Source organism: Magallana gigas, chromosome 10 (assembly GCF_963853765.1).
Source record: "Magallana gigas chromosome 10, xbMagGiga1.1, whole genome shotgun sequence".
Classification (NCBI taxonomy): domain Eukaryota; kingdom Metazoa; phylum Mollusca; class Bivalvia; order Ostreida; family Ostreidae; genus Magallana; species Magallana gigas.
In genome coordinates this window covers 4,299,837-4,321,730 of record NC_088862.1, presented here as the reverse complement: position 1 = coordinate 4,321,730, position 21,894 = coordinate 4,299,837, and the positions used below count along the sequence as shown (strand labels likewise).

Below are 21,894 nucleotides of genomic sequence, written 5' to 3'. Positions count from 1 at the left end.
CTGAAATCAGATATCATAAATTACTCAAGCAGCAAAGACTTGTCATCTCCCCCACTCTTTCTTTATGGGAATCAATCGCTTATGCATACATCATCATCATTTTCATCATCATCATCATCTTCATCCGCATCATTATTTATTTATACTTTAAATGATAAAAAAGGCAGAATTGCCATGCTATCATACATTTTCGTGGGGCGGCTAATTTTTGTGGAATGATGGTTTTTGCTACATCCTTTTAATCTTTTTTCGTCGAATGTGTAAATTCGTGAGTTAGGGCTACTATGAAATCTAATGATATTCCTTTTCTATGGAAAATATTTGCAATCATTTAAGTCAGTTTCAATTTAAATGTTTTACCTTTAAGATACTTAAAAATTCATTCAAATAACTTAATTGTCATTGTCTAACTAACGAACCGTGTAACAACATTGTTATAAAAACATTGATATTATTCTTTCTATAAACTATGAACTATTTTGATCATACGAAATATGTTGATCGAGATTTGATATTCGGTTATTATTTATTTGATCCATCAAGCAATAATCAGTACACAGTTTAGACATTTTAACAAGGTTAACGATCTTTTTGTTCAATGATATTTAAAAAAAAAAAAGAATGGTAATAATTACACATGAAAAGAATAATGTTAACCTAAAGATCATGGCTTTAAAATTGCCGTTAATGCAAAACATCAAAATATACGAACAATGGTATAAGATTTGAATAACCGAGAGAAAATGTGTCCATCTCTCTCACAAGAAATATAATTAAAGGGGATTGTTTTAAATGAAAAATAATCGTTTGCAAATTAGAAGATATCCAATTATACACAGGCATAGAAAATTAGTCGATAGTTTGAAATATGCGTATATAGGGTCACTCTACCAAATAGATTTATAAGTGTTTAACCCAGACAAACCTAAAGTACATCAACTTGCGACAATGTCGCAATAAAGACAGATCACTAGACCATTCGTTGTATAAGATCCTCTAGTTCCCTGATAACGTACAGCCTTTCTTCCTCTGGGACTGACTGTAGTACATTGTCTCTGGGAATGAAGTAATTCTTAATAGTTCCGTTACGTACACATTTTGCGAGCTGCTTTATGCATTCTTTAACCAAGTGATATTTGTTTTCCTTACTAAAATTCCTTTGCTTGTCAAAGAACTCTAGAATAAACATTTTTAGATGGTAACTGCAAAATTTGTCCATTTCCACTGGATTTTTTAAATTAATGTTTTCCTTTATATCTTCCTTTATTTTCTTTAGAATTCTTAATATATCCTTCCGGCAACCATTGTCTGACTTGTTAGCATGAAGAATAAGTTCTTTTTCTGCGTGTGAAAAGGAAACCCTCCATAGCAGGCAAACGTCTGGGTGATCTAAAGAAAATTTTGAAATATAACACAAGTCATTAAATGGAACGGATTGAATGCAGTTAATATAAAAATCAGAAACTTTTTCCTTCTTTGCTTTTTTAAATTTTTATTATTTTTTAGTTTTTTTTTTTTTTTTTGCTTTGCAGTAGGTCAATATGGTCGTTATTATGAGGAACAACTGCAAGAGCAAAACTCTCTATTTTTTTACCATATGTAATTTAAACTTACTTTGTTACTTGCAGAGTATTGAAAGAATTTACCATATGGTTCATTTTATGGGACATTACAAAATACAGGTACATTTATTATAGCAATATAAAGGAAATTGTCAATCTCCGCATTTCAAAAACTCTAGTAGCGATTTTCCTCAAATTGGATTATGCAATTAGTAAAACGATTTTCAATCTTATATATTGAATAATAAACTCTACTGTCCGGGTTTAAGTGTAGTTTATTGAAACAACAAAATGCACTAACCGTTGCTATTAATTTGGCGCATTAAAAATATGGATTGGTAAAATGGTTTCAATAAATGTAAGAAAAATAATGTTTAGGATAGTATTATATTTGCGTGAAATTTTAATTTTTTTTTTAAATTTTGATTCCTTATAATGCACTCATGTACAGCTTCATTTAATATTGAATTATTTTTACAAATGTGGTCTCATAACATCAACAGTGTATGCATACAAATTGAATAACATATGTTTATATTTACATTCTTTACCCCTATTCCCTTTCCACTGTTATGATTAATTTTTTAAAACCTCTTTCTTATCTATGAGCAAAGCACAATTACAGGGATAGCCATTTGAATAGTCGAATTATGCTGACAAATTAGTGCACAACGCAATAAGTAGCACGATTTTATGTTCCATTCTTTCATGCGATATGTATAACTTTGCTATAAAAATGAATTAATAAATCACATTTATTTAACTGTTTATTTTATTTTTTTAATCAATTAAAACTTAGCGTAAGTATTGTATCAGGGCTGTATTTTACAATAGAATTTGCAAATTTTTAAAGAATTGTACGACTTAATAAATGCTTATTAATTACAAATCAATCAATTTTGAATGGCTGAAAAAATCATTGTAGAAATCAAAATAAGGGTAAAATTGATAATGGTCTTATTTAAATTCCACGAGAGTGAAAAAATTTACGACTTTGTCGCAAGTTCTTTTGTATGCTTGGTGAGCTAGCTATATTTGTAGATACAGTACCAATCAGACCCAACCTAACACCAGAGCAGACCCAACAACTAAACCCCAAATTTACTGTCGGGGTTTACTTGGGGTTTACTCTGGATCTGTTTTTTGGAAATGTGCGTCGACTTGGAGTTTACTTTAAGTTTACATGGGGTTTGCTTTTAGCGTCCACTCCACGTACTGAAGTGTACATCAGACCGGTCTTTTATCTTATCATGATGTTACTGCCCCCTGTATATTCCAAATACACATGTAGCGTCTGCTTTCAGCAATATGTACTCTGAATTTACTCTGGGTCCACTTTGGTAAACATTAAGTAAACCCACAGTAAACCTCGAAAGTAAAAACCCAGGGTTTGGTTGGGGTCTACCTTCTGTTAGGTAAGTTTGATCGGTACTGCTAATAACGAAAGAGGATTATATTTATATCTGATTTGCAGTGTTACAGGGGGAAATAAGTTTGATGTAAATATTTGATAATAACGTCATAAAAGCACAGTAGCAACGCTCACCTTACCAAACAACGGAAAAATCGTTTAGCAGTAAAATGTTCCTTTCAAAATCTTCATATTTTCATCCAGATTTTGTTATTAAAAGAAAAGTTGAAATACGCTATATTTAGCAGAATGTGCAAATCATGCTCAGTGAAAACTAAATTCGGCCCACTGAAGTTGAAAATATCAAATATCTTCCAGTCAGTTATGTCGATGTCTTTAATTCCTTATCCATTTAGATTAGGGTCTTCATATTAGGGACCGAAAATGTAAGTTATAAGTTTATACCTTCAGGATATCTCTTGGTAACGAGATAGAAACATTGCATAGCTTTCTTAGCCGCGTTATCGTCTATCCATGTCCCAGACTTGACTTTTCTTGCAGTTTTTGGCCAGCCATCAATTCTAATTGCCGGAACCAGATCAATGTCGATAGGTGCTTTACCGCGAATTCCTAAACTGAACAGTAAGGTGTATGCTGGACTCTCAGGTTTCCGAGCTTTCACTACAACATGTGAGTTAAAGTTAATCGATTTACGCACACAAGTATTAATATTGTGAATTTGGACGCAATAATACATTTTCAAAACAGACTATGTCCTTGGGTTTTTGTCTACTTAGATCGTAGATATACATGAGAAGATCATTTTTTTCTTTCCTTTTAGCTTAAATCGTATGAACATTTAAAATGATGCCTATACAAATTATTATTTTTCTGTCAACTTCATAAGTAATAATGAATACTCTTAATTTAAGAAATGTTAGTTTTGATTTTTTTAAAGAAATCTTGTTACTAAACTTTCTCTTGAAGGAGGGATGATGTCAATTATTTTCAATGGTAACAATTAAATTACAATAATTTTGGATTTTAAAAAGACTTGGACACGATTTGACTTAAAATTTAAAACTTTTATTTTTCCATTTTCAAGGTTTATACTGATAAATATAGAAGTTCATTATGCTATGCCAAAATATGAAAGTCAAATATCACGTTATAAGCAAGTTACAGAGTTCCTAATTCTTTGTTTTGTAAACAGAGCTCGAATATTGTCCTTTTTACATATGTGTTGTATTGGTGTAAGTTTCAATCAAATGTATCTTTCTTTTGTTGATAATAGTATTTATGAAGATATTGAATTAGTTCAAATTGTTTTTACATGTCATTTTGTCTAAGAAATGGTAATTCTTTATATTACATATTTTGTAAACAACTATAAGACTCGAGCTTTGTTTACATAACAGCCAATTGTTACCTCCGTATCTCGCTCGTAACTTTAACATTCAATATTTTTGTAAATCATTTAAAATGCACCAGTATACCATTTTATACACAAGAAATAAAAATAAAATTTTTGATTTCGAATCGTGTCCAAGTCCCTTCAAAAGTAATCATTCACAAGCTAATAATATCCACCTTTAAATTTTAGAAAATAATTATATTAGATTACTTTTCCTTCTGCTAATCATGATTACTTTTTACTATACATGTGTAACCAGTAATTAGTGGAAGGTGTCCTTTTTCATAGTGTATCAATACTTTCTTAAGAAGTATATCATTAAAATCTGTAGACAAAACATACTTTAAAAATTCAAAGATAATGGGGGTTCAGTGTTTATCCTTCTGAGTTATAGCCAATTAAATTTGACCTTTTTGCACCTCAAATGCGATTTCAGCTTGATCAGGATTTGTTGTCAGTATTTTTAATTTAGCAAACTTTCTTCTTCAAATATTGCTTTTAATTATGCAGAATGGTCACACTGAAAAGAGTTATTACGAAAAAATGTTTTGATAGAAGTATTAATTTTGTGTAAAGCACTGTATCATTATTGCATTTTGATTAATTCTTCGTTTGTGTGCGTCTTTTGTCTATTGGGATTTTGTTTTTTTTAAATCATATTTTGAGTTGCATTTATATCTCTGTGTTTGATTTAAAAAAAAAAGGAAATGGGTCTATCCATCAAATAAGACACAATTTTAATTACATAGAATTCGCAGAAAACTTTTTTTTACATAAAATTGGCTGTGTTGACCTGTGTTAAACTTTAACTATAGATTGGTGCATATTAAACTACAATTTACACGATGCTTGACTAAGCATGGTTTGATAAACTTGCATCACTGTTGTTATAACGATTCCCAAAAGTGACTTAAAACACACTTGAATCATATTAACTGAATAACACATATTTCATATTCATTCTTTAATACAAAATCTCTTAGATTGATCCTTATTTTTCTAATGTCCTTCGCTTGCGTCGGGCAATATTTCGTCCCTCGGGGGCTAATATAATCAATGTTGCCCTCAACCCCAGTCAATATTTGTATAATATTAACCTGCTTAGAATAATATCGAGAGAATATTCCCTCTATTTCAATTAATCGCCTCTGATTTATTAATTCGTAAACGATAACGTAAATAACTCTTCGTGACACTGAAACAAAGTGACGTCGTAAAAGACAGTCAATCGGGCAAGTAAACAACGCACGCGCAATGCGACGGTTTGCTATCATAACGGATTTAAGGATTTGCGAATTATACTGTGAAGTAAAATCAGGTAGAACATCTGTTTGCACAAAATTGAATTCGTGAATTTTTTGTCGAGCTGAGACAATTACGGCGATTAGTTTTCAATTACTTTCTAAAATTTTGGTTTATTTTTTCATAACAAACAAATGCTGACTGTATTTTCGGGCAACATTGATTATATTAGCCCCCTTTGGACCAAAATATTTCCCTCCGCTTCATGCCAGGTAATATTTCGTCCCTCGGGGGCTTATATTATCAATTTTGCCCTTAACCCCGGTCAATATTTGTATAATAGTATATCATAGGTTACGATGGTCAATCAAAACAATACGAAGACAATGTGGCTGTCTATCATATATTTTTAATGAAATTAAAGATTAATCTGTGCACCAACACTTATGTTATTGATATGCAAAGTTTTAGTCCATTTGATGAAACGGTCTTTTTGTTATACCTCTTTAAAAACATGTTTTGTCACCACGGCGCACGGTAACGTTCAAAACATGACGTCAAGATTAAACACGCACAGTTTATAGATATACCCAATCTATATATCACGCTTTGTCTTTTGTGGCTTTCTCCTTACAATTCAAAATGGCACTGAACCACTTAACATCTTATTTGCACACATTTGTTCGAGAATCATAAGTTAGTTCTTCAAAGTTTTCATTTTCTAACCGTGTATCGCTTAGTATACAGTAAGGATAACCCTGATCGTCGGTTGACTTTACTTATATTTTGAGCAAATTTTCACAGATATTCTACTCTCTTTCGGACTGTTTTATATTCAAAATACAATTATCACCACCCCCACAAAATTTATTTCAGTTAAACACAAACTTGCAAATAGTTGTTGACTTATTTTTTGCGCCACCGAGCATTTTTACACCTTGAATCGACTTTTTCTCGAGTTAAATTCATTTTGTTTGTACTTCTCGATGCGCCGTGACGTCCGGCGACGTCGATGTTTTTAGTCAATTCTTAAGAGAACTATCTGTCTTTAGTGACATATCTGTTCGACAAAACAATATATCCCGTAATTATTCGGAACATAGAATACCAAGACAAAACTTAATTTTATGTTTCAATATTATTTGGTTTTCAGCCTAATTTTTAGAGATATTACTTTCAACATTATACGGTTAATTGTTGACGTAACACAAACTCTGACCGTGTGTCGTGACCTCATTTTTGCAAGATTAGATTCTAAATAATTCTTGGAAATAAAAGACATTTTTATTTTTTTTCTTGCAAATTGTTTGAAACTAATGCAAAATTATATCTACCAAATTTAGTAATGATATGACGTTAAGTAACATAGCTATGACAAAAGTCTTCGTATTTTTGATTGACCTTCGTATATGGTGTAACGTTATATGATATGATTTTGGGTTTTCTTTTATATTATTATGGGATATTGTATAATGATATTGTTATGTATAGTATTGAATATTATGATGCAATATTGTTTAATATTGTATAATATGATATTGTATAATATATTATTTTATAACATGATACTGTTACATATGATACGATATAATATTTAATCAATTGTTTTATATTATATGATATGATATTGCATCATGATATTGTTATGTATAGCATTGAGTATTATGATAAAATAGTGTGTAATATGATATTGTATTACATAATATGTTATCACATGATACTATTACATATGATTTTGCGGTATATATTATTGTACCACATGGTACGATATTATATGATAAAATATCGTATAATACGATATTTTATAATATGGAATTGGTTTATTTAATATGTTATTATATCGAACAGTTAATCGTAATATATAATATTGTTTTATATATCATATTATACATATAATACGATATTTTATAATATGGAATTGGTTTATTTAATATGTTATTATATCGTACAGTTAATCGTAATATATAATATTGTTTTATATATCATATTATACAATACTGAATCATAGAAATCATGTTATATTTTTTAACAACGAACAGATTTGAGTAAGATGGAGATTTTTTAAGCATTCTTGATAATGGAGATCAGGCTCTGCGTCTGAAGCTACCTCTGCGATTCATCTACATTATAGTTTAATCAACTATGCATGCTATTATCTATAAAAAAAATGTGACCTGTTCCAAAAAACAAAACCTCATCTAGCATCCAAAACCTATGGCTCAGATTCAGCATATAAGCCAGTCAGATGCACCAGTATCATATGATGCACCATCCATGCAAGTGTGTTGAAGTTAAGACCTGCAGTAATTAAGATATAATCATTAAATGGCACTTGCTCCAAAAACTTGAACCAGCTCTAAAAACCTTAACCTCCTTTAGCATCCAAAGTTATGGATCAGGTTCCGCATTCAAGCCTGTTTTGTGCATCAGTATTACAAGACGCACCATTCATCCAAGTTTAGTGAAGTTAGGACCAGTAGTTACTACGATATTGCTATCTAAGGGCACCTGCACCAAAAACTTTAACCTGCTCCAAAAACATTAACTCCTCCAGCATCTGAAATTCAGGACCCAGATGTAGCATCCAAGTCTTTTATGTCCATGAGAAGGTCAAGATGCATCGTCCATGTTAGTGTGGTGAAGATAGGACAAGCAATGACTTAGATATATGACCTACACCAAAAATTTTCGCCAGGTCCGATCGCCGACGCCGGGGGTATACTGTGGTTTCATTAATTTTCGTGGGTATCAATTTTCGTGGATTTTCTGAAGACCACAGTTTCAAGGATTCGTAATTTCGTGGCCAATGATCCTATCAATACAAAATGTTAGTTGAAATTGAACTTCAATGAACATTTAATTTCGTGGATCAACTTAACAACGAAATCCACGAAAATTGGTATTCAACGAATATTGATGAAACCACAGTAGCTAAGCATGACCTCCCCCGACTCTTTTTTTGTGAGCTAATGATGCAAGTTTAATCAATTAATAATCAATTTATTTATTTATTAATAATATTTACGACAATAGGTAATAATAATAATAATTGATGAATTAAATGTGCTTTATATGGTATTCTTGTGTAAATGAACAGAGAGCCGATCGAAATTTCAAACATATATAGTTAGAAATATAAGTCAAAATCTTATCTGATTAGCACTTCCCATTCAGTGATCTGAACTTTATCTTATAGTTGAACAAGTCTTCAAGCACGTTTCATTCGATCAACTGCATTAGTGTTGTTTAATGCACTTGAACCGAGTTATAATATTTTTTGTTAAGCAGAGATCGATAATACCTATAAATTATTTACAATTTTATACCAAATCTTGATGCATACCCTAAAAATTTGATTGACTTTGAAAACATTATCTTAAGTCACACGGCTAACGATGCTAAATTAATGAAAAACACTTATGAGCGTTCTTAGCATATGAACAGGCATTTCAATCACAAACACGTTATGAGAGATCTCGAAATAAGAGGTAAATCTAAAATAAGATCAGTAGATCACTTACTTTGGGTTCTCCTCCCTCGTCTAAAACTGGAATCAGTCCGACATTTTTCGAATATATCGAAAATATGGGCTTTGAACAATTCAGGAACAAGGTACCCGTCCCTATCAATGAAAGGGTCTAGGTCTTTGTTTACAGTCTCTCCTTTTCGAATTTTACAATATCCGGGGGGACAGTTTGTAAAATCTGCTTCCATTCTAATGTCAGGATAAAACATGAAATCAAACTCATCGTTGTAGTCGATCTGTTCCACGAATAAATAAAAACATAAATGTCATACATAAAAACAAAAATTGAAATACATTTTTGATATGCAAATACTGTTTAAACGCTATTTTGCAAAGATTTTTAATTGTTTCAATACTATACATATCGTTAATTTGATTCACCGAAAAGTAGCTCACTTACGCATTTCATATTTTAATCCGTGTAAAACGGTTATATATTTTATGACGACTATTAAATCTTGGAGTTTTGTTTCTTTGGATTTTAATGTATGATTTATGTATATTCTTCCATTATACAATGCCCAAGACCTATTTGACACAGTCAAGTTTTAAATTCTCACAAACTACGTTAATTAGTATATGAAATATAGAATACCTGTACTGCATATGAATTTAGTCATATACAAACAAATGATTTTAGCAACATGCTTGATATCTAACAGAAGGCAACGATCTAACTTGTCTTTATTTGCCGAATTAAACTTTTTTGGGTTTGTCTATATGCTTTTAATATTTTTCATACAAACAAATACTTGCATTCAATCATTAATAGGGTCAAGTTTTTCCGGCATTATTAATGTTATATTAAATATTCAAACGTAAAGCATTTCTGACCTTAATAAATTTGATCATGCTACGACCGTGTTTAATCATCTCAAAATATTCAAAGAATGATATTATTTAAATAAAATGTAGCAAATAAAAAGTATTTAAACATTTCATCAACGATAATGTTCACATTGTTTTTATATATTTGTATTTCATGCATATATATATGCAAGTACCGCCATTTGCGTCATTGGTGACATGTTTTGTATATACATTACTTTGATTCGAAGTCTTGTCACCTAATAAGACACTGGTAAAAAGTAGATTTTCAAATCGACCAAAATGATGGCATTACAGTTTTAAAGTTACCTTGGTTCTGTCATAGTAAGACCCAGATTTTAAGAGTGTTATCGGTATGTCAGATCTTCTCTCCATCGTGTCTGTTAAAGCATTTATGAACTTGTTTACTTCGCTGGTCCTAAATGTGCTATCTTCCTTCGGACGTTTAATTCCAACTTCTATCATATCCACATATTTTTTAAAATCTGGAGCATGGCACGACAGCTTACCACCTGCAAGAATTTTGAAACCTTTACTATCTTTTGGCAATTAAAACCAATATAATAAATACAAAAACAAAGTTCTACCATTCAGTCATTGAAGATTTTGAATGATGACTTAAGGCTTAAACCTTTTATTCAGTCATATTGTAGTAAACTTTACCGAAGGTACTGAAACGATGACCGAATATCAACAACCTATTTATTTATGTTTTAATAAACATTCAAGCACCTTTCAGTTGACTGAATGTTTCATCCTGCATGTTAAGCAATGATGTCAATGACCGTTAAACGAACTTTTATTCGCTAGCGAGAATTTTTTTGCGAGGACCGCGAGAGTCCATTTTTGCAAATATTTCTAGCCACGAACCAGTATCTGCCATACAGTGGTGAAAAAAAACCCGGGTGTTAATAAGGCTTGGTGGCGACAATGAATCGATGTGAACCATTTCATCTCAGAAAAATCGCGAAAAACGTCTTCGCTTTAATAGTTGGCTCACAGTGTATTAATGACAAGTAGTGATAACGAACAGTATTAAAAATCAAAAGTCCAAACGAAAAATACAAACAGGAGCAGAGTAAACACGGACCTCTAAAAAATTAGCTAGAGGCAGGATCAGGTGGAGGGAACCTCAGTGGGCATCCTCTGTTGGCCGGCCACTTGAAGCCGTGTGCTCTTTGTCTTAATCGAGAAAACGGAAAAATCCGAGACAATTAGGCGATTAAATATGGTCTTGCAATAAGTAAAAAAATGTCAATCAAGATGCGACCCAATTAAAGATTGTATTTGCTAAAGAGGTCGTTGAATCGACTTACGAAATGATGACTCCAATCGCGAATGTTGATAACCCTGTTTTATAAACTTGTTTGTCAGTACCTGTCTTCGCTTAAGAAACTATTCATACGTAGAACATGTCCTTACATATCGAAATAACTGGGAAACCAAAAAAAAAACCCATGTGCAAGTTATGAAGGTATATTGCTATATAAGTAAGCTGCCTGAATTTTGAGTTGAAGGCCAAAGCGGGTGATTTATTATTTTTTTTATCTAAAGTTCTTCAATAAAATATTCTTGGTCTGAATACAAAAATAGGTCTGCTAGCAATGGTGCGTAATCTAAATAACTTCTTACCAAAAGCTGATGACAAAGGTCTGCGGCCGGATTCCTCGGTTTTTCTGCTTTGTTTTGGAAATTCTATTGAGTAAAATAGAAACGATGTAACTGTTTGTATGTTATCATTTTTTTCTTTGACTTTATCATGAAAGGGGTTAATTAATGACCAATACTATAAATCATCGTAACCTTGTTTAGTTTAATATTTGATTGAAAATCTGTTAAGCAATTGCCAAGTGTCCGAAGGTTTGGATGAAAGTATTGGTTCTTCTTAGATAGCTTATACTTTAATGTGACCATAACGCTTCGAGTACGATTTCTTTTACTAGTTTAGAAAATAACCAGCAAATCTTTTTTGTCACCTTTATACTTGGCTGGACTCGTTTTTGGTCTTGTTCCTCCTGCACCATCCTAATATCATAAAATACAATGCGTGTTAAATGCATTCACCATTATTTGCTAAATCATATTTGATACAACGAGTAAATGATGAATTTTTATGTAATTCCGTAACTTTAGAGATATCGGAAAGTCAACGTCTAATTTACTCTATCATACAAATATTGTCTGGGCATGAGACAAAAAAAAAACAACATATGATATAGAATTAGAAGACATTAATCTTGCTAAAGGCCAAACACCAAAGACAAAATTTCTGTCAGAAGGTCCAACAATTCATATGTTTCCTCAATCCCAGCAAAGAAATATTTTGGTAAACTCTTAAGCCGTAGATGCAAGTATCATTTAAAGTAGCAACCAGTCCGTCTTGTCGCGTAATCCTTGCTTTATTCCCCCCCCCCTTTTGCCGAAATTTGGCAAATATTGATAAGTTGTGGGGTAGTGGTCCAACAATTTTTATGTTAAAACGGCAGACCATTCAATATCTAGTTTGATATACCGCTTTATTACCATTATTTTTGTTTTTAGTGAGAATTATATATTAAAATGTTTTAAAAGGTAAGACAATTCATGTTCATGTTATCATAGGAATTCATGATCAGATGGGGAGGGATACATGTAATTGCCTTACTATGCATGACTAACTTATACATATAGACGTGATCTTTGTCAACAAAAACCCTATAAATGAAATAATGTCCATCACAGATTATGCAAATTTATCAAGAAATTAATCGAATATATGAATGATCGGACAGACTTTTACCCCGCAAAAGTAATTAAAAAAATAAATCCACCATGAATTTATATTCTATTATTGCAAAAGAAATAGAATTTGTCATATATACATCTAAAGAATATACTTTACTTTAAGTATAATTTACTTTGAACAGAATTTCTTCTTGAGAACCCCTTTGGCGTGAATCCCTCTGCACCTCCCTTGCAACATCCTTAATAATATCTTTATCACCGTAGTGATCTTTTTGACCTGAAATATTATTTTTGGGTCTTGCTCCATTATCCCTCTGGACTCGTGCAGAAATGGATGGCTGCAATCCTCTGCCGTCTGGGCTACTTGAATGTTTCCATGTTATGTGACTTTTGAGTCCTCCCTCATTCTTGAAATTGTCTTTTCCGCAGGTATGACATTTGATAACCATAGCGCCAGTGTCCTAAATAAAATAACTTTGGAATATTCATACTGTCGAGAATTTTTACACTGTATGATATGTGCGTACATTTTTCCTTTCCGGATTACTGTGGAATCACTTTTATTCGTGGGGGTCAATGTTCGTGGGAAGCCAAAATTTTCTGGGCTCGGGGGACGTAATTTCGTCGGTAGTATAATCAGAATAATTTTCATCAATATCAAACAAAGGATTGAGCATAGGTTCGTGGGGATGTGACTTCGTGGGCAAAAGTTACCCACGAAAGCCATGAACATTGGTCCCCCGCGAACAATGATGGTTCCACAGTAGTTTCTACAATATATATACTAGATCAACATCATGCCTTATTGGCGAATGTATTATAAATGTGATTATTTCAAAATAAGCGTGTATTCTGTTCATTGACAAACTTTATTTTTTGTCTGTCGTTTGATGGTTTTACAAGAAGTTGTTCCCTGTCAATATTCATACAAAATTCCTTGAATTTTAAGCTCAAATTGCTCAAGTCTTCCATGGGTTTACATATGCAGACTGGTGGTAATGGTGCTAGCACCTTCAGTTCTGTTAACTGGAAAAAAACTAAAACAGAACGTACGTATTATTTAATTTCTACCTATCTTTTACGATATTATATAACTTACGCTTTATAAATCGCAAAATGTTTATTTTGTAAACGATAATGACCAATGAACGGGAAAGATACATGAAACAACGACCCATTGCTCACTTTTATATAGTACGACGTTGTTAAACAAACATTTCATGTCGCTTAAGGAAACAACAAGCCCATGTGCCATATCCCTTCCCGGAACAACAATATTCATTCATTCTTTTTCGAAATCTTTATACAAGGAACTTTTTAAGAATATTTTAAAACTTGCAAAATTCTCAGATATTTTACGATTTGACAATGCACTAAACAATTTATCAAAAGAAGCCCACAGACGAAAGACAGCAGGTGATCAGAAAAGTTCACAAAGTGAGATACATTGTAAATGGATACTGCCATATATTGTTCAATTTGATATATATTCCCACTACGGCTGTAAATAACGATGATTGTAAAAGCACTGTAATCGGGATCTCTAAGTGTCTGTACTTAATGAATTTCCATATTTGACGTTATAACAAGGAACCCCAAGCATGTGAAGAAATGGGTTTGTTACCGCAAACTAAAGGTTTTTAAAACAAGTGTTAGCTAACCCATATATTTAAATTGTTTTAACGCCAACTATTAACGAAATAAATTTTTTTACATGTAAATTTCTTAGGTTTTTTAATCTATATTTGACAGTTAATGAGTTAATGTAGAGAATGAACGTGTTTTAGTAATATTATAATTGTATATGTTTATAGGTTACCTAGCTGTACTTGTGGAAACCATTTATTCATTATTACTTAAAGAACCACAATCAACTCAGCGTCATTTCCACAAAAGGCCTTGGTTTGTTCCCAATTAGTTCCCAAATGTAGCTCAGAATATATAAATATATAAGCTACTCCTTGACATGTACATGCATGCAAAATTAGCTTTAAATTTGACTGATATACGACTCCTACTAATATATATATATATTATATACCGACTGTAAAACGTCTGAAGATTTTTAACAATGAAAGCGCTAATGTTTTGCAGTTAGTGTTGCTTTTTTTCTTTTATTATATTTTTACCGGACACTGAGAAAATACTTTTGTGATATATATATATATATATATATATATATATATATATATATATATATATATATATATATATATATATATATATATATATATATATATATAAAATATCTCCAAACCAAAAATAAAAAAATAAAATCATCAACGGAGGCAAGTATGGTAGGTTCTACTAAATTGCTAGTACACGCATTTGATTCACCTCTGAATTTATCTCGGGAAATGTAGCGCGAGATCACTGTGACGTTATACATGTACCTAAGAATATAGAATCATTTGTGTACGTATCTCAAATCAATATGAAGGAATGGAAACATGTAAAAAGTAAACAATATCTCTTGGGTCTCAACAAAGCTTGTGCAGTACTCAAAACTTGTATTCAAACCTCAAGGCACCGTGAAATATGTGTTAAATGTTAGCCACTTTTGGCTTAGTACCACGGGAGAAAACATAAGAGAGCATTATGGGACAAACACTAAAATATTCTTGATGAATCTTGATGAATCTGTAGGTTAAGCTCTTTCTTTTTGCTTTGCTCGCCAGCGCTGCGCCGTATCTTGTTTGTGTATTTTACACTACTGGCTTTAAAAACCCCTGTCCGTATGAAAATCCCCTGTCTTCCCCTGTCACCCCCTGTGTTTTCACTGTCATCCCCTGTACATCCCCTGTGTGCCACTGTACAGAGCCCCTGTATACCCTGTCATCCCCTGTGCGCCCCTGTACACAACCCCTGTGTGCCACTGTAAGCCCCTGTCACCCCCTGTACGCCACTGTCATCCCCTGTAAGCCACTGTATACCCCTGTGCATGCCCTGACATCCACTGTACGGCTTTTGACTGGGTTTTTTTCAATATTATTTACTTAATGCAACTGAAATCACATATGTTATATTTTGAGCTTAAAGTCAATATTTTTCACTCAACAGCGCCGAATCACAAGACACACTGTTATCGTAATTTTAGAAATCGCATGTTTTAGTTGATGATTTATTGATACTTAAATAATCATCCTAACAACTTAAAATTTGAGATTCACCGGGTGTTGAACCTCAGGTGAGGGCGGGGATTATTTTTAATAATAGGTGTGAAAGCCCTCAGTGCGCACTAAAACCAATGAATCAATCAAAATATAGAATTATAATCAGCCATGTAATGACAGAGTACACCTTTCCTCTTTTTTTTTTTATCAAGCTCTTGGTTATATCTTTATTAATTTCCCGTGAAAATCAAAAATAATTAAAAGCTTCTATAGCTTATATAAGTTTGCCTAAGAAACTATTTTTGTATGTTTGTTTAGTATGTTTCTGACCGGCTTATTGGACTTTTGAATTTAATTTCAACTAATGATTTATTCTCATAATCAATTTCATTAATTTTTAAAATCTTATTTTCAAATCTCTTCTTACTGCAAATTTAAGTGTTAATTAATTGCCAGTGAAGTGAAGTCTGCCGTCAATGTCAGAACATGTAAATTTGTTTTCTATACATGTACATGTAGGAGGTTATGTAGATATTGAGAAATTAAAAAAAAACCACCTGATTAATCATGAAAGAGAGAGAGAGAGAGAGAGAGAGAGAGAGAGAGAGAGGGAGAGAGAGAGAGTTTGCATTGATTTTGAATTAAATTTATGAATTGTATAGTTTATACGGGAATTAATTTCATAATAAGTAAACATGCAATCCTAATTTCCTCACCTATTCTTTATCATTCCGCGGTCCTGGTCATAACATACACAACATACATGTCATTGTAGAACTAGTGTTTTCTATATACATGTAGCCTAAGGAGATTATAAAGATACAGAGAGAGAGAGAGAGAGAGAGAGAGAGAGAGAGAGACACACACACACACACATACACACACAGAGGCAGAGAGACACAGAGGCAGAGAGACAGAGAATGAGGATAGATTGCATTGATCATAAATTAAAAGTTACTCATAATTTACCCGGTAAATAATTTCCTAATAAGTAAACACGCAATACTAACTAATCTTCATAACCAATTCTCTATAATTATTTAGATTAACTTAGAGCTGACAAATAGATTTTTAATTCATCAATGTTTTATTCTACACCAGATCAATTGATCAAAAAAATTAAAGACACATGATTAACAACTAGCTGTCAGTGATTATATAATAGCTACTGTACACAGCCCTTCTTGACAATTTGCAGTTCACGGTAGCAAGATCGGGAAAAAGAGATGAAAGACACACGTGTACATGTATATATACACACACTTCCTAAGATCTGACTGGTCGTTCAGTGATTACATAATAGCTATATGGGTCATTCTCAAAATATGCAGCCTTTTGTGTCAGTGTCAATTTAAAGGGGGAAAAATAATGTTCTGGGGAATATATACAGTACCATTGGATTTTAGAAACTTAAACCTATATTGTTGAACAAATTAATCGACAATTTTACTGCTTAAAGTATAAAAAAAATATTATTTGTTATGAGATTTCAGTGAATTTATGTTGTCATTAAATTTTTCCAACGTCTTTACCCTACAATATCTTCAATAATATTGATGTTTTATTCCAAAAATCACCGTTAATTTTCAAAACAACATTCATATTTTAATTTCTGCTATGCTCCTTAACAAGTTCTCTTTTAAAAACAATGAATTTGATGAGATGTATGCTTGTACAAAAAAATTTTGTCATTGGTGTTACAAGGCAAATTATATAAAAATATCTTAAAATACATCAAGTAAATAATATTGTACTACAGTTGGAATCCCCCAGATCATAGTGATATCATTCCCTGCTACTAAAAAGATAAATGTATCAGTGATGACATCATTGTGATAGAAAATATGACAGAAAATGTTAAAATGCTCCGAAAAATACAATGTAAACTGTGTCAGTGGGATAACGTGCTATTTAAGGTTTTCTAATATGAAAGAACAAAAAAGTTTTTCACATAAATGATGAATGTTTATCACATTATAACATAGGCTATGTAGCTTTGTGTAGTATCTGTTCTCTTGGGTCATACTGCTACATTTACTATGGATACATCAGGGGTATAACGGTCAGTGGCGTAACCAAAAATTGTTGTTACACCACTGAAAAAACTGTTACACCACATGACATTATTTAATTATTTTACTTTTCCTTCCATTTCATTTATATTTTGAGCATTTTGAACAATTGTTATTTATCAATTTTACAAGTTAGACACTGTCACAATAAAGAAAGCTTGACTATTTAATTGCAATTGTGTTTTCTTAATCTGGAAAATGAGACCTGTTACACCATTGACATTATTTGAAACACCATTGACATTTTGTATGCTCTAATTATGTTTTACTCATTTAAATACTTGATTAAAAGATAAAAGTAAAAACAAATTTATTCTAATAAAGAATTGAAATTATCCACATTTTATTTTTATTAAAAAATCAAACTTTTTAATGACTTATAGTGTATTATAAGATATGTTATTCCACTGACATTTCACATTCCCTATTATGTTATACTAAAATCTTTCAAATTCTTAAAGGTAACAAATGCTAGCTGAGCTTCAAGAAACATATACAAACAAAGAGGAAGTTTATACGAGTTGTATGCATAGATTTTGGAGAAAATTGGAGAAAATTCAATTTTATTGTCCAAAATGTATGATTGATATGAGCTGGTATAGTATTGACGATGTTGTTTGTGAGATTGATGAGCCAAAGAAAGTTCGAACTCGATACAAGGTAGATAAATGTGTGTGGATGCCAATAGTATGAAATATAACATCAAAGAATGAGTGAATTCGTGTAAAAAACATGTACATGCCGTTTTTGTGTCAGTGGTGTAACACTGATTATAAGTGGTGTAACAGTGTATCTCTCTTCAGATTACGAAAGAATGAGGTACGAAAACTTTTATTTAAGATCAAATTTATCATGTTTTAAATGCAATCAAAAATAGAGATTAGTTTATTTTACAAAATTTAATGCGCTTATCTCTTATTTATTATCGATAGGTCATTGGTGTAACTTTAAGTCAGTGGTAAAACATAATAATCAGTGGTGTAACATGTACATTTTTCTCCAAATAAATTTAACTGGCAATGATACATGTATATTTGAAAACACCAGTGCATTTATAGTAATGTCTTTTTTATGCTCCATAAAAAGAAAAATCCAGTTGTGTTCTTTTTAATGCTCAAATTAAAAATTTGTTGAGTAACATCAAGACTTTGTCTCAAATGTTATGTTGGTCAATATGTAAATGTGTCAAATATTTTCTGTTATCTAATTCTGATAACTTTAAATGAGGTTTGTTGATATAAACTTTATGTCCATCATTTTAAAAGAATTATTTTATTTTATTTAAGAATTTTTTCCTATACTATATGCCTGTTACACCACTGACCAAATTTTTACAGTTCATTACATTTTAGTCTAATTATCAGCTAAATGGTAGATTCCAATGTTTGCAAATTTTTAGATGTTATACTTCATTGTTTGTTAAATGTGTTTTTTGCAATCAAAGTAATTTTTTCAGCAATAATTTTCTCATGTTTTACATTTTTCAAAAGTCTGCATATTTTGATAATGACCCATATACTGTACACATTTGCTGTGCACGGTAGCGAGATTGGGAACAATGAGGTGTCAGACACACGTGTACTTGTATATACACACACGTTCTCAGGTCTGAATTCTCGGTAATGGTACACAATAATGCAATATGTTGTTTAAAGACCCTAGGGCTTATAACTTTTCTTCACAATTTGTCAAGTAAAGAAACAAGAAATTGAAAATTTCAAACATGAAAAGATTGAAGAGCTTTAAATTCAGAACATTATTTTGCACAGTGATATGAATTAAAACTGTATATTGCTCTTTTATATTTTTCAAATGAAATCAAATTTAAATAAATGTATGAATCCAGATATTTTTCTTATCCGAAACCCGGAACATTGTTTAAAATAATGCATGTTTGAATATATGTTACCCCGTTACCGGCATTTGCATGAGGGCAATTCTATACAGTAATGCATATAAATAACTAAATTGGAAAATGCACACTGATAGAAGTTAAAACTGCCAATGGACCGGTCTAATCCCCCTTCCGACAAAAACTCAACTCTCTCTCTCTCTCTCTCTCTCTCTCTCTCTCTCTCTCTCTCTCTCTCTCTCTCTCTCTCTCTCTCTGTCTCTCTCTCTCTGTCTCTCTCTCTCTCATGATATATAAAAAAAAAGCTTAAAGCAAATACCAGCGATTTACGTGAACTTCATAAAGACTATGAACTTCTATGCATCATTACACAGGCACGTAGCATCGTTTTTTAAAGCTGGGGGGGGGGGGGCAGACTCATCTTTTATATTAATCTTTTACATGCTCCCCAAAAAGTGTGTGGGGGGGACTCCATGATAATTCTATTTTTTATATGTAAATTGAAAACAACTAGTTGCTGCGAGAAAAAGTTGGGGGGGGGGGGGGGCAGGCCCTCCTGGCCCACTCCCCCTGATGCTTAGTGCCTGTTACACTGGACAAAACAGTCAAGATATAGGTGATTATTTCAACATTTCGATCTGTGTGTGGTTATCTGCACGTGCTGATCATGTTGTGTTATTGTGCGCTTTAGCTCAGGCAGGTTACATGGCACAGAACATTGCATATTTTACACACTCCTCTACTTACTTTTTTTTTTATACAAACTACAGAACACGGGTATATTTTTAAATGCATGTAATAAAATAAGCGGTTTATCGGTATACAAGAATAAAATTATCTTGATTTGTGTCAATGTTGAGTTAAAATTATTCACGTTTGTAGTTATATTGCCCTCTTTGAAATGCAAAGAAAAACAAGCACCGTCTAAAACATGAATGCCAAATACAAATTTTTAAAAATCCGAATTAATTAAAAGCTATTTATTTACTGTGCGAGCAGTTAAAGACCGTACAGGGATTGTCAGGGGCATGCACAGGGGTATACAGTGGCTTACAGGGGATGACAGGGGCGTACAGGGGGTGACAGGGGCTTACAGTGGCACACAGGGGTTGTGTACAGGGGCACACAGGGGATGACAGGGTATACAGGGGTTCTGTACAGTGGCACACAGGGGATGTACAGGGGATGACAGTGAAAACACAGGGGGTGACAGGGGAAGACAGGGGATTTTCATACGGACAGGGGTTTTTAGAGCCAGTAGTGTTATATAAACATCAAATTATGTCATAAGTTAAATTGTGTTTTGACATCCAATTATTGACATTCCATCTAGTTATTTCAAAATGTAAGATACGACAATTTGCTTCCCAAGTCTATACCGGCCTGTGTCTCAGAATTTATCAAGTAGTTGTATATCTAACTTCTTTGGTTTAAACATATTGTACACATGTATAGATATGATATACAGTGGGTTTGAACATTTCTATGTTTCCACCCTTGTTCTCATCTCAGTGGCTTCTTTGAAAAGAACATTTAACAACATCAGAAAATAATATATTTTGCGACAATATAAAACAAATTAATAAGGTATACATCCCGTTTTATACATATATTTATCTACTTGTACAACAGACTAGATACTTGTCACCTCGTATCGAAATAAAGACATATATATTAAACCTTTTAAATAAAAATGCACAACAGTAATTTGTTTATTGTCGAATATATGTGCTACTAACTTTTCGTTATCAGACATATCTATCTATAAAGGCATTTGACACACATTATCACATTAACCTCAATATGTTTATATCATAGTTAAATAGTATACACACCTATTGTGGAATGTGGTCACGATCTAGCTGCCCATGCCACCAATAAGGCTCAATGTGGGTCAGTATGTACAACATCGATATCCTTTTCCGGGAAAGAGGTCTTCTACTTTCACTTTCATTAATTTAAATTTTTTAAAAACACTGAGTTAGTCATAAGGTAAGTACAATCTCCGTTTATCTGTCAGTGTCACCTGTTGTTATAACCCTGGAAAACGGCAACATTAAGGTTATTTAAGGGTTTTTTTTCGCAAAACGTGTGTTTTTATTTGATTGAACGTAATAAATATGTAATTGACAATTGTCAAATGATACAAAGGAAACTGAAGTCCAACTATACATGTATATCTTTCATACTGATATGTAATAAAACAATAC

General features: G+C 32.1%; 1 protein-coding gene across 2 annotated transcripts; it reads right to left on the bottom strand.

Moving 5' to 3' along the window:
* Positions 1-657: 657 nt before the first annotated feature.
* On the bottom strand, positions 658-21,678 carry LOC136272497 (cyclic GMP-AMP synthase-like receptor). 2 transcript variants are annotated; one of them, XM_066074141.1, is made up of 8 exons: positions 21,520-21,678; positions 12,821-13,108; positions 11,900-11,948; positions 11,556-11,618; positions 10,233-10,435; positions 9,091-9,331; positions 3,379-3,594; positions 660-1,389 (listed from the first exon to the last, which is right to left on the bottom strand). In XM_066074141.1, the coding sequence occupies exons 2-8, from the start codon at positions 13,094-13,096 to the stop codon at positions 971-973; spliced, it is 1,467 nt and encodes a 488-aa protein (XP_065930213.1). In that variant the 5' UTR covers positions 13,097-13,108; positions 21,520-21,678; the 3' UTR covers positions 660-970. The 2 variants fall into 2 exon arrangements, with proteins under 2 accessions (XP_065930214.1, XP_065930213.1); XM_066074142.1 differs by lacking the exon at positions 11,556-11,618 and having other exon boundaries at positions 658-1,389.
* Between the last annotated feature and the right edge of the window lie 216 nt (positions 21,679-21,894).